Below are 13,469 nucleotides of genomic sequence, written 5' to 3' on the forward strand. Positions count from 1 at the left end.
AAAGTACTACAATTAGACAACACAATTGAGAATGCACAAAGAAATCGTTTCTAATTATTAGCGTATTTATAGTTAAAAAAACTCTCATAAAAAATCTTATTTTAGTTTATATAGATCTTATTATGCGATATAATTTAAAGCAACTCTCACAAATTTTGTTCTAATTATAAAATCTTCAAAAAGACCCACTTTTTATAAAATGTTATTTACATTTAAATTTTCTACAACATAAAAAGTAATTTAACTATTATATTTACACACTAATTTAATATCGGTGTAAAATGGATTGATATTAAAATTTGTTTTTATTTTTGATGTCATTCAAAGACTCCGCCGTTATTAACTTAAGAACTTTGTAAAGTTATGAGTATGCTCTAATATTTTTTTTTTTGTAAAAAAAATTTGCTCTAATGTTTTTATATAAAAAAATATATATAATATTTTTACTCTAACAATCTTAAATTTAAGATTGTTGGAATCACTATATCAATCTCCAAGCCAGAGAGCAAAGAACCTAAAAATATAAACAGTTCTCACCAATGCTCACCAGTTACCAATGAGCTGTGCACTGTAATTAATTACTAACTATGTCAGTATATCTCACTGTTTGGGTACAACATCCATGCAGCGTTGTTTCTTCCCAGCACATTTTGAATTCTAATGACACATTTTTTCATTCGACTATCCACAACTTATGCATTTTGTTGAATCAAAATTAACTGCACAGAATGCACTATTTTTGAAGAATGTAGTACACTGCACCATTGCAACCCGTGCCAAAAGTTTTTTAATATTTCACCACTTACAAAGAATATCAGCATTTACATTTTTCTTTCATATTGCAATCTTCAGCCTGATTCATTATGTGACAATGAGAATCAGTTTTTCCTACAAAAATCATTATGTGGCAATGAACGAAAATGTAGAAACAACTATTTCTTGCTTGTTTCTGCTTTCCACATGGAGTTTATAATTGATTTTGGTCAAATTGAAGCTAATCTAAACATAATACAGTTAGGTTGTGATTACAGAATACTGCAAGAGAGGGTATTCCGAAACGTGATTATATTTTCCGTATCCTTTTTCATAGGGAGAGGACTCTTTTTCAATTGTTAGCTATGTAAATATATGGCGTAATCGAGCTCAATAGCATATAACAAAGCTGAAACTTTCTTCTTTTGGCTATCTCATGTTTTTAACCTTTCTTTTCATACTGCTGAAAGTTGTCATGATAACGCAGAAGCCTCGATATAAAAACAGGAGAAATACTCATCAAATATATCATGAACTCTTTCAAACTGGTGAAAAGAACATCAACCATTCCATCAATTTCTGATTCATATTGCTCGTACACAAAAAATCCCATAAATGCGAACACCAAACCTACACAACAATGCAGATCGAGTAAAAATGAAGGTACACAAACCAACAAAGTTTTAGAACTCATATCAACAATTCCATACCTATGCCTATCAATATTGTCAACAACTTTGACAGGAACATCTTCATAAGGTAAAGAAAAACTGCAATCTGCATCAGTTAAACAAATTAAACATGGAAGACAATGATGCCCAGAATCTCTACACAGTAAAACTTTATTCATGGGTGAACTATTCTTTCTTTGAAGCCAACCTGGCAAACAAGTATGTAAGGCACAAGTAAAAAGGGTGACCCTGGAGACCAATTAGTAATAGAAACTTAGAACCTATTTTTCCAAAAACCAAACAGCAGACCCTCACATCCTCAATAAACAGATAATACTTAGATAAAAAAGTTTGAAGGAAAAACCTGCATAAATTTAATTAGAACAAGAAAAAAGGCATTTTCGCCGTTTTCTTTTCAATTTTGTTTACCTTGAAGAATGCAGACCAGTCTTCCCCATGGGCCAATCTTCTTATTATTTGAAAACCCTTATTCCAGAGACATACTGTAGTTATAACTGAATCTTTCACTACCGCATCAGAGATCTCAAAATAAGACAAGGGTATCCTTTGTATATTAAAACCAAACCTGTTAAAGTTCACACAGTTCGTACTAAGAGAATGATTTATTTTTCCACTGAGATATAAAGGTACAAGTTGTTAAGAGGAAAAATCCCCAAAACAACTTTTAAGTATTCATTAAATGTACACTAAGTAATTCCTGTATTTGGCATCGACTTGTGGTGAGATGAGTAGCTCTTACGCCGATACACCACATTACTCTGAAAATAGTTCATTTAAATAAAGAAGCTGTGGCTAGAACATATCTAGCATGCCAAATCAGAAGGATGAAAACAGAGGGGAGGAGAGATGACCAACTGTAGAAGCATCATTTCAACAAAGCAATTTGTGCTATACATGATTTGATGGCAGAAAGCTTTGTAAATTTTTTAATGATCATGGACTTACAACTTTGATGGCAGAAAACCATGTCCGTAAAAAAGCAACGTGGCAAGCAGCAAAAGTTTTGCAGCAGATGATATAAAAGTTCTTCCAGAAAGGAAAAACCAGTAAAACAACAAAACCAGCACAGCAAAATATGTAAATGATTTCTTCTCGTCTCTCCACAACAAAATGTCAGCCACTGTAAAATTAAAGAAAAAAAATTATCTGGCTTGCCAATGTCACAAAATATCTATGATTCAAGAGTTAACACATGTACTGCCAACTATTTTCTTTAATGATGTATCACTCAAATGTATTATAATTTCTACCAAATTGATTTAAAATGATTTAAATTTAGATCCATATGCACATCAATTTTAGTGGGTTCATGATTCTGACCCAAAAACTCTACAAACCCAGTGCCGGTTAGTATGGATAGAATATTAAAATAAGAAAAATACACTTGGCAGGGAAGGCAAAAATACGGAGTGCAGTAAAAATAGATAGGGATGGAAAAGATTTTTTCCCCTGTCCTCAGCGTACAGTCAAGAGAAAAACATGGGCGAAAAATCAACTTCAACCAACTTTTGTGTTCAATAGGGAGAGGTTAAAATTTGGTACTGAGTGCAACCCACTTCTGCGCTTCTCTGAGAACACTGCCATATTTAACTTGTACCATACAAGTGCAAAGAAAATTTCATTGGAGCCAAGCACACCCTAAAGTAAACAAAATATGAAAACATCTGGGCAAGCCTATGAGCAATGTATTTATGGTTGGTGGTGTTGCCCTTAAACTTATGTCAGGATAAACTTGATCAGATAATTTGCAGGTTAAAAGTTAACTATTCTAACAAGAAGAGCCTCGTATGTGCATGCAATAAGGTATACCTATAAATATGCTCCAAGTCATTCATTTCCACGAAAAGTTGCTTTGACAATAACTAAAGATAACAAACCTTCATTGATTTGATGCATGTAAAACAGTAATGCAAGATAAAATATTAAGTTTTAACCTTTTCCTCCACCCAGCAATTTATCCGCTTTTGACTGTTCAGTGGAACTGAAGCTTCTTGATAAACATGAGTCTTTGGATAAATAAGAGAATGATTCTATTGTTAATGTGACTCCTTCCTGTATTGTCCAATATCAATAAATATAAATGCAAATCTCAATAGTAAGAAATTTCAAGAACATTGCCAAGTAGAATATTTCACTCAGCTTAGAACATAAGGTAACATAGAAAGGAATATCAGTAAGAGTCTAACTTGTATATCTGTATGTGTGAGGGATTGGAGGTCTGAACATTATTGAAAAGGGAACAGCCTTGTTTATTTCAGAATCTTAAGTTTTCCTTTTTGGAGGTTGTTGAAAAGTTACACCTCATATAATTCAGTTATCACTAAGTAACAAGAATACATGAGATTTCACAAGTAAAAATTTAAAAGAAACAAGAACAGTTAAACCTCGAGGGAGACTATTGGTGAGTATCCAAGATGTTTGTGAGCCTCTGTGCAGTTGAAAGTTCGGGTGTATGAAGCTATCTGAAAAAAGTGAACTAATAACGGATAGCTGAAGTATCTGGATCCCAACTTTTCATGTGACCACTTCAAAACTGATAGAATATATTGAGCCAACTTAGCCGGAAGTTTGACATATGGCCTGCAATTCAATCAAGGATTTTTCTGACTTGGTCCATAAGAGGTCATAAATCAGCAACAAAGAAAAAACACAAATAGCCTTTTTAGTTGCCTCCAGCAATAAATGAAATAGCAAACCAAAGAGAAAATATCAAAGACGGAGCTAATTTGTTATGATATCTCCTAAATTGGCAGGAAAAGGTTATTTTAATATAGCTCGTGGTAGAAGATATTAGCAGAGAAAATAATATTATAAGCTTTTTTCCTCTTCTAAAACTCCCGGATACTATATCATACCATCAAGTCTAACATACACAACTAAACACCAGTGACATCAGAGACAATACTATGTATGCCATTCATATATCAAAACAGGCTGCACATTTTTACCTTTGATATCCAAGACCTTCTAACAAAAGCGAAAGAAATTCCCAGAATTGTATTGGCTCATCATTCGTGATGAAAAAGGCCTGCATGAAAAGAAATATACTTTGGTATGCATGAATATCAAAAACAGCACAACTAGTGAGTTAATTTTCCATATATACAAACCTTTCCTGCCACAGAAACTGTTTGGAAATTTAGGGCTTCTTCAGCACAGATGTGGGCATGGGTAACATTTTCAGAAAAGGTGAAATCTGAAAGATTATCACCAGTCCCTATAATAAACTGAAATGAGAAATTGTTACTCTAAAATAAGACTTTACCCCACTAGATGAGATCAAAATACATAAATCACATGATATATGAAACTGTCAACAAAAGTTTTATCCCACAAGGTGAGATCAGCTACATAAATCACAATTCAACAAGGTTAAAGATCAAACTATTAGGAGTTGGAAATTTTCCTTATGTGCGGTTACCCCTAGCCCGTCACATTAGCATCCTCTTTGGGGGGCTTCGTTAATTGCAATCTCAAGGGTGTTATTTTAGTCTCACACCAATTAGAGATATAACTTAAACAAGCTTTGAAGTTTGGGCAGTCATCATCTTACAAGTGTTTTTTGTAGAATTGACTTTGACCATAAGTTCAAATTCTACGAATAGGAAATTTTGAACTTAGCTTCACATGGAGCACGAAAGAATTTATAGCATATCCAACAATCAAAACTCATAAAGGACCCAAAATTGTGGATTTAAGTGACTGTATCAAGTATGATAGTCAGTATGAAATTAGCTTCGTCATCATCATCATATCCATATGATAGAGAGAGATAGAGAGAGAAAAAAAGTATTGTTGTATTGATTACTGTACAAATAACACAACTCTAAATTAATTACAACCAGATTATGAGAATGGTAAACGTTTACTTTTTGTAAAGCTTGCATTAGCATTTAGAAAACAACCCAGCCCCCCGTTTTTTGACAAAAAAGAACACTACGAAGTAAAAAAAAAAAAAAAGGTAAAAAGAAAGCTACCTTTGTAAAACCATATCTTGCTGACTTGAGAAAATATGGTACAAATTCTGTGTCACCAGGTCCAAAAACATTACTAGGGCGAAGAGAGCACGTCAATAGGCCATCAATGTCATTGACACTCAGGATCAAAGATTCCGCTTGAGCCTTAAGGTCACTCAACATATCGTCAGTCTGCAATTCACACCCTCCCATTAAAATGCTTAATCATTCGCAAATGAAAAACATGTAATCCAGCTATTAAAGGGGAAAAACAAAAAAGCTCTTCCAAACTTGACAAAAGTAGAACCATACTTTCCACGGATAGGCCAACGACTCATCTCCATTACGAATATCATGCAAACCATCAAATACTACATCCGCGGAACTGTTATATATTAGGCGTTTCACTCTACATTCTCGACAAGCACTAATTACATTCTTTGCTCCTGAATAATCGAACATCAAATCGCATAAGAAAAAACATCTAATCTTCTGCAATTAAGAAAGCAAATGGAGGAGTACCTTGAACTATTAGCCTGTAACAAGTATAGAAGTCATTAACATCAACTCCAGCAACATCCATAAAAAACACAACAGAAGAACCTTCTAGAACTGCAGAAAGCGCATTTCAAGGCTGGTATCAGTTTCCTCAATTGAAAGGAATTGAAAGAAAACGAGGTGGATTCAAGTGTGATGCACAAGCACGTGACGTAACAGAAAGGATTGAGGACCTTTGACAACGTTGCATTTATCGGCAAGGTCGATGTGGAAGTAAGAAGCGCGTGCGGAAGAGAGAGCTTGCGCGAGGACGGACTCGGAGTTAAGGAGCTGGAGAGACTGAGCGGAATCGGCGATTCGGACGATCCAGTTACCGAGTTTCAACAATCTGAGAACCAATGATCTTCCGAGGAATCCTCTGCCACCTACAACCACGCACTTCTTAGGGTTCAAATGTGCGAACCGATCGTCCACCGTCATTGCTGCCACAGCGAACCGATGAACGCTAATGTTGTATTATACGTATGTATGGAATTGAATTGAATTATTCATGTGCAAGGTTGTTAATGTGATGTGAGTGCAGAAGGAGAGAGAGAGAGAGTTAGTTGCTAAATTAACCTGTTGTGAGTCTTGTTCTGCGTTTCCTTTGGCGCGGAAACTGTTTCTGTGTATTGCAAAGCAAATCGCACTGAGAGTGGGTGGGGACCCTCTTAGAATCTTTTCGACAAGGGAAGGGCGAGGGGTAATAATCTGATCATGACGCTTATTAACTCTGATGTGATGCTAATGCCACACAACAACCCTACTAACCACCATTACATTTGTTTCTATTATTATTATTATTATTATTATTATTATTATTATTATTATTATATATTATTATTATTATTATTATTATTATTGTTATTATTATTATATTGTTGCTGCTAAAATTATCATACCACATTACATAACGTCAGTCAGTGTTAGCATGCGGGGGCTAGTGCTTGCATAATTTATGTACTTTTCTGAGTCCTGAAACAAAAGACGTAAATGTTACGACACCCATCCAACTGTATCAAATTGGAAGTGGTTAACCAAATAATGATCCTCTGTTGGTATGAGTAGGTGTATTGTTTTTCTGGGCACAGAGGAATAGCGCATAAAGTAATTCTGTCATATTCGAGAAGGATGATGATGTTGTTGTCTGTTTCTTTGAAGAGTGGCGATTAATGCACAAGCGATTGCAGATTCGGGTTTTGGGTGAATCCATCCATCAACTTATAAGTGTGAGAGTAACAACCCACCATACTCCACAGGTCTCAGTCAAAATGTTACGCACGACTTTCTAAAGTGACTACTACTGCCGATGACCACTACAAGACCGATATACAATCTTCAACAACAGGTCACGCGTATAAACAGAATACTTGAAATCAAACCCATGCTTGAAAACATTATTGTGTTTGTGATGCGTGCATCCTCTGTCCTTCGGTTTGAAGTCAAACGATATCAATTGCAAATATTACGCATTAATAGCCGAGAAGTCTGTTTATAATATAAATTATCATAGTAGAGAAATTAACCGCTTACGCTAGCATTTCGTGCCTTTGCTGTAAGAGAAATACAAATCAATGCCATTTGTCGTCTGCCTAATTACTGCTAAAACCTGCTCTTATTCGTACAAACTAGACTTTGAAATATTGAAAATCGTCTTGTCACCATGAAATGAATGGCTCAGAATGGTGAAATACCACTTTCTCAAACATTCTCAACATATGCACATGCTGACACAAGGGCGTGTCTTAGTGATGAGCTTCTTTCATGCATCATCATGATTTTGACTCCCATCATGCCAACAAAACTGAAATGTAATTTACATTTCAAATGAAGCCGAAGAAAATTTTAAAAATTATATTACGATATACCAAGTAAATATTATTCCATTGATGGATTCATGAACCTAATCTATACAGAATAAGTATCTTTAGAATTTTAAATTTTAATTAAGAAAATCTAAAATTTATCCTTTGCTTGCCGAATAACACCCAGGGCTTCTGCATCATCTGCCGTGGCTGCAATATTTAGTTTTTGCCGGATTTCCGTGCTCCATGTGCGAAGGAATGGATTGCAAGCCTTTTCCATCTTAAGCGTAGTTGGAATCTAAGAAAAAAGTAATAATTAGGTAAAAGAAAAACTTAAGATTCAAATCAAATAGACCAAGAACTAACAAGGGTATGTTAGCTTTTAACAACTAACAACGGCAATCAAAGTTATGACATGTTAGTAAGGAAGATCCACCGCAGAGAGGGCACTTCAAAGTTGAAACCATCCATCTTAGAAGCTCAGTTATGGAAATTACCGTGGGCAAGCCCTTATTTCTAATGTGAGCTACATGGGCAGCATAGGATTGAAGTTCCTTGTTTTCTGGTTCTATGGACAGGGCAAACTTTGAATTACTCTGTCAAATTTGGGAAGCCAAAGTCAAGGTCACAGCAATTAGACTTGGAAATGAAGCAGGGAACATAACGAAAGTAGAAACAACTAACCAATGTATATTCATGACCGCAGTAAATACTTGTTTCATCCGGCAACGACATTATTCTTTTAAGAGAAGATAACATCTGTGACATTGAAAAAAAATTTAATAATTAAAGATAAAAAAACATTACAAGCTAACAAAGCATCGGACTTATACAAATTATACATCTGTAATAACATCTAGAAATCAAAATCCAACATTCAACTTACACAAAAATATCATGACTCAATATAAGCATAAGAAGGATGAAATAAAAGATTTATCCTCAGGTAACTGACACTATACAGATGCAACTCAAATCAACCTGTTCAGGGGTTCCTTCAGAGATCTCTCCACATGATAAGCTGAACAAGGTGTCTCCAGTAAAAATTGCTGCCGATCCTGGAAAGTAGAAGCTTACATGACCTGCTTACAGCACAAACAGATAACAGATTGAAAAGGTGAGGGTTAGCAGGTTGAAGTAAAGAAAATCATATAAAAGAAATTAGCAGCACCTGGAGCATATTAATTGCATAGCCAAACACTAGAGTACTACCCAAAGCAATAACCCATGAAAAGGTTTACAGAAAAGCCCTACACTATAAACAAAATAAATCCTGAAGTCTAGCTATGGGAAAGGAAGTCAAAGACTAGAATTCTGTGAGGGCCAGATAATATCATGCTAAACCAAGAAGAACATGCATGCCTTCAAGTAAAAAACATGAGTTTAATCAATATAACAACAAAGAATCTAATAGAGTTTAGATTCCCAAGTAATTGAGAATTGTTGAGAAGAATAAAAGAGTAACAAGTAGATCTAAGCCATTTTTTTCAAAAATCAACTTAAAACATATCTAGTAGAAGACAAACTAAGACGATTTATTCTGCAAATAGACCATGAATATGACCTTCAGTGTGACCAGGTGTAGCTAATATATGCACCTCATGAGCTGCAAACATCCAGTTATCTCCATCACTCAAATAAATATCAATACCAGGAATTCTTTCCTTGTCTATTTCTGAGCCAATTACCTGTAAGATGAGGAATTTTTAGAAATAAATCTCCTCACATTTGCTGATAACACATTTATAATACTAATTAGAAGTATAATAAACTTTTACTCAAGATAAAAGACGTACCTTTGCCCCGTATCTTTCTTTCAACTCTGTATTTCCACTAGTGATATCGTGATGGTGGTGGGTGTTCAGTATGTAAGTCAAATTTAGATTTTTCTTACTCAAAGCATCTATAATAGGCGCAGCTTCAGAAGGATCAACAACACCAACTGTCCCCGTATCCACATCATGTAAAAGATATGCATAACTGTCCCTAAGGCATGGAACCTAAAATTATTGAAAAATGAGACGATTAGCACAACATACTAAGATTTCAGCACATCGCACTAGAACTTTTCAGCATGAGTGACTGAATATTAATCTGATCGCATCATTAAAAAGGAGGGAGAGATTTACTCACCAATTCAATCTGCAGTGAGGAAGATAGATTCACTACACTGCAAAATTGATCCACTCTCAACGACCGACTAGCTCCACGCAAAGTTTTTAATGGTATAGAAAACAATCGCATAAATCCATATAAAAGACCTTTCCTCAAGCAAAGTTGTCTCGCATCCGGCCACACGCAAAACCCACTTCTTTCCTATAAGACAGAGATAAATCAACACATATTACCAAATAATGATCATCATCATCATAATAATAATAATAATAACACGAGCACATCAACACACATAAAGCTACACACAAATGCAAAAATAAAACCACCACCGAAACACGTATACAAAAACTCACAATGCCAGTGCGAGCAACACTAGTGCCAGACTAGATTATAAGAATTTCCCCCAGAAAACTCCCAACCACAAACAGAAAACAGGAATTACCTCGAAATAAAACTACTGTCAAACATTTTCGAAATCAGAAAGCAAAATCAGTTGCAATCAATTGCTTCCAACCAATACAGAAATCCTTGTGAGAGATCTACACTCAAAACATCTGGCATACAAGAAAATTCATGAAATCAAATAACGAAGACGGAGACTCGCACAAACAGTCAAACAAAAAACAATAAGAGAAACGCGTATTCGATGTCTGGCAGTAAGATCTCGGATTGAAAAAGAGAAAATAACACAAAATTGCAAGGAAGAGAAAGATCAGTTAAAACAATAATAATCATAAATAATAATAATAATAATAATAATAATAATAATAATAATAATAATAAATACCTTAGTTTCACTCATCGAATGTGATGCGGAAAAGTGGAGTTAAACGAGGAGAGAGAAGAAAGTGAATTGTTAGAAAAGATAGAAAGAAAGAGTTTGCATCAGGAATCCATTACTGTGAACGAAGAAGAATCTGTGATTGAATAATTGTATTGTTTATGTGTGTGTGTGAGAGAGAGAGAGAAACCCTAGAAGAAACGGAAGAGAGTGAGAAAAGGGAATCGATGATAGAGCATTGATCTGATCGATGAAGAAGAGGTGAAATGTATCTGAATGAATGAAACGGAATGGAATGAAAAGAGAAAGAAAGGAATGAAAAGAGAAGGCAGTTGCATTTATTTTACGTTGACACAAACACTCTTCTTTCGCTACTGTTTTCTTGAAAACGATTTTGCCTTTTCCCCCTCCTACCACCACCTTTTACTCCTTTCTCTACCTCCATCTCCTACCAACCTTCCTACTATTTTTTTCAACCTTTAATTATTAATTTATGTTCTCCATAAAGTTCTCCAATTAGTAAATTTCAATAATATAATAATATAGCATATGGTTAAATTCTAGACCTCAAAAATCATAAAATTTTAAATATGTTTTGTAACGCGTTTTCTCTTTAGAATAAACACTGTCAGGTTTTAATGAGTTTAATTATTTTTAATTTAGAAAAATAAAATAAAAAACGCTAATGAAGGATTCTAGAAGGTTATCATGGGATTTTTCAAAGAGTTAAATTAAATATATTAGTCTTATTTAGATGCGAAATTAAAATTTTTTGTTGTTTCAGTTTTGAAACATTACTCTCTTTAATATTTGAGTCGAAAAATATTAAATAGGATAAATAATTTAAATGATATTTTACAATATTATGTAACACAAAATTTAATGAAAATGATTATATTTATCAATTTTAAAGTTTGAGGATTAAAATTTAAAATAATGACGAATTTTGATTTTATCTTTGTTGAAAGTCCCACGTCGATTAAGTGCGTGTTTAGTTTTAGTTGAAGTGATATAGGATTATAATTGATTTTCTCGCGTGAAATCGGTACATGTTTGGTTTCCACAATCAATTAAAGAGTACAAAATTTACGTTGAATAAGAAACAACTAATTCTTGCTTCTGCGTTAGAGAATTGATTTACACCAAACCAAACACACTCTAAATATAAAACAATCTCATAATACATAAGTGAAAGGTGAGATAAAAATCTTATTTTATAATTCGATTTTGTAAAGTTAAATTAAGATTAAAGTCCACCTTTTAACAATCTTAAAATTTACAGACTAAAAATATATTTAACTATTTTAAATATAAATTGAATTAATACAAGTAATTTTCTTTCCGATGTTTTAACGGAAAATAAGAATTTGAGTGTATTCACAAAATGAATTAATTTAAATTGAAACAAACAGCATCTCACCTTCTTTTTCACTCGTCTTTTGGATCAAAGGGACCCATTTTCCCTTTTCCCAGACTTGATGGTTGTTTAATTTCCAACGGACAAGTTAAAGATTCAAAGTTTTCGAAAATGGTATATCATGTGAAACCCCAAAACATTGGATTAACCATCATAATAATAACTCTTTTCACCAATCAACACTATTATCATCTCTAAAACTTTCCAAACACAATCAAGGTAATTGTTACTATTGGGACCAAAAAACTATACCACCATTCTTGTTTTGAATTCTTTAAAACGATAACCTTCCGGATAATGATATTTTAACTTATTTTTTTTAATTTACTACTTCAATTACCACTAAATCATCTATTTTAATTATTATTAATGATTTAATAGTGATTAAAATAGTAAATTAAAAATAGATAAAAAAATGAATTAAAGTGTCATTGTCTTAACCTTCCTCCACAATGTTCAATTATTTATAAAAATCCTCTTCTTCTCTCATAAAATTAAGAAATGGAGAATTTTAATTTTGTTCTTCCTTCTTTTCACTTTGTGTATTTATTTCATCAACATTTATGGTATTAGTTCATACTAACTCCTTTATGAAAACAAATAACTATCAACCCTATTAAGTATTCGTCTGTTACATGTCATTATTTTATTAAAGTCCTTGAAGACTTTAGTGCTTTAGTGTTGAGGTGTCTTTATGAATATCTAACTTATATTTACTACAACTTATTTATATTGTAGACAATAATTTCATAAGTTTACTTCAAACTTTAATTACATCACAAATCTAAAATGTGTAGTTAAATTTTTTTATACCATTTCACGTCATGTTTGACATTTTTAGTGGGATAATAAATAACTTAGTAGTATTGAATGAGGAATATATGAGTGGTTTAGAGTGTTAATGGACTTGCTAATTGAAATTTAGCAAAAGAAACCAAATCAAATAATTTAAATCGCATATTGGAATCATTTAAAAGTATTTCAAACTAATTGTTAATAATTTAATTTAATTCTGTCAAAACACGATATGATGACATATTTAAAGTTTAATTTTCAGTTGTGAAATTTTTCAGTTCAATTAAAGCATTTATTTATCTGTACAAATGTTATTAAATAAACTTCCAACCAAAAACTAAATTTTCTAAAGATATGCGAATGGATTAAAGATTAAGAGAATGGTAAAAATATGAGTAACAAAAAATTAATTAATATTTTCTTGAAATTTTAAAACAACAGTTAAATAAAAATAGAAAATCTTTCTAAATTCCACATTTAAAAACCCAAAAAAGTAGATATTTACTATCAATTAATCCTAGTAGTATTAAAGACTTCATTGACTAAATCACATTCAAATTATGAATATAAACAATGTTAGCCATCGAAATAAAAAATCAAATTCATTGGTCATAACAT

The 13,469-nt window shown here is 33.0% G+C and overlaps 2 protein-coding genes across 5 annotated transcripts; both read right to left on the reverse strand.

The window, feature by feature from the left end:
* Positions 1-882: 882 nt before the first annotated feature.
* LOC114170010 (3beta-hydroxysteroid-dehydrogenase/decarboxylase) lies at positions 883-6,677 on the reverse strand. Of its 3 annotated transcripts, none has more exons than XM_028055474.1 (13): positions 6,518-6,674; positions 6,133-6,324; positions 5,924-6,013; positions 5,714-5,847; positions 5,423-5,593; positions 4,556-4,672; positions 4,394-4,473; positions 3,830-4,025; positions 3,380-3,497; positions 2,391-2,565; positions 1,854-2,010; positions 1,464-1,530; positions 883-1,383 (listed from the first exon to the last, which is right to left on the reverse strand). In XM_028055474.1, the coding sequence occupies exons 3-13, from the start codon at positions 5,982-5,984 to the stop codon at positions 1,196-1,198; spliced, it is 1,464 nt and encodes a 487-aa protein (XP_027911275.1). In that variant the 5' UTR covers positions 5,985-6,013; positions 6,133-6,324; positions 6,518-6,674; the 3' UTR covers positions 883-1,195. The 3 variants fall into 3 exon arrangements, with proteins under 3 accessions (XP_027911275.1, XP_027911273.1, XP_027911274.1); XM_028055472.1 differs by having other exon boundaries at positions 6,133-6,381; XM_028055473.1 differs by lacking the exons at positions 883-1,383; positions 1,464-1,530 and adding an exon at positions 1,537-1,632 and having other exon boundaries at positions 6,133-6,381; positions 6,518-6,677.
* Positions 6,678-7,766: 1,089 nt separating this feature from the next.
* LOC114168166 (probable hydroxyacylglutathione hydrolase 2, chloroplastic) lies at positions 7,767-11,069 on the reverse strand. 2 transcript variants are annotated; one of them, XM_028052904.1, is made up of 9 exons: positions 10,646-11,069; positions 10,301-10,412; positions 9,877-10,059; positions 9,540-9,743; positions 9,308-9,431; positions 8,725-8,825; positions 8,428-8,502; positions 8,241-8,339; positions 7,767-8,041 (listed from the first exon to the last, which is right to left on the reverse strand). In XM_028052904.1, the coding sequence occupies exons 3-9, from the start codon at positions 9,985-9,987 to the stop codon at positions 7,895-7,897; spliced, it is 861 nt and encodes a 286-aa protein (XP_027908705.1). In that variant the 5' UTR covers positions 9,988-10,059; positions 10,301-10,412; positions 10,646-11,069; the 3' UTR covers positions 7,767-7,894. The 2 variants fall into 2 exon arrangements, with proteins under 2 accessions (XP_027908705.1, XP_027908704.1); XM_028052903.1 differs by lacking the exon at positions 10,301-10,412 and having other exon boundaries at positions 10,646-11,068.
* Positions 11,070-13,469: the final 2,400 nt, after the last annotated feature.

The sequence above is a fragment of the Vigna unguiculata genome, chromosome 11 (assembly GCF_004118075.2).
Source record: "Vigna unguiculata cultivar IT97K-499-35 chromosome 11, ASM411807v1, whole genome shotgun sequence".
Lineage (NCBI taxonomy): Eukaryota > Viridiplantae > Streptophyta > Magnoliopsida > Fabales > Fabaceae > Vigna > Vigna unguiculata.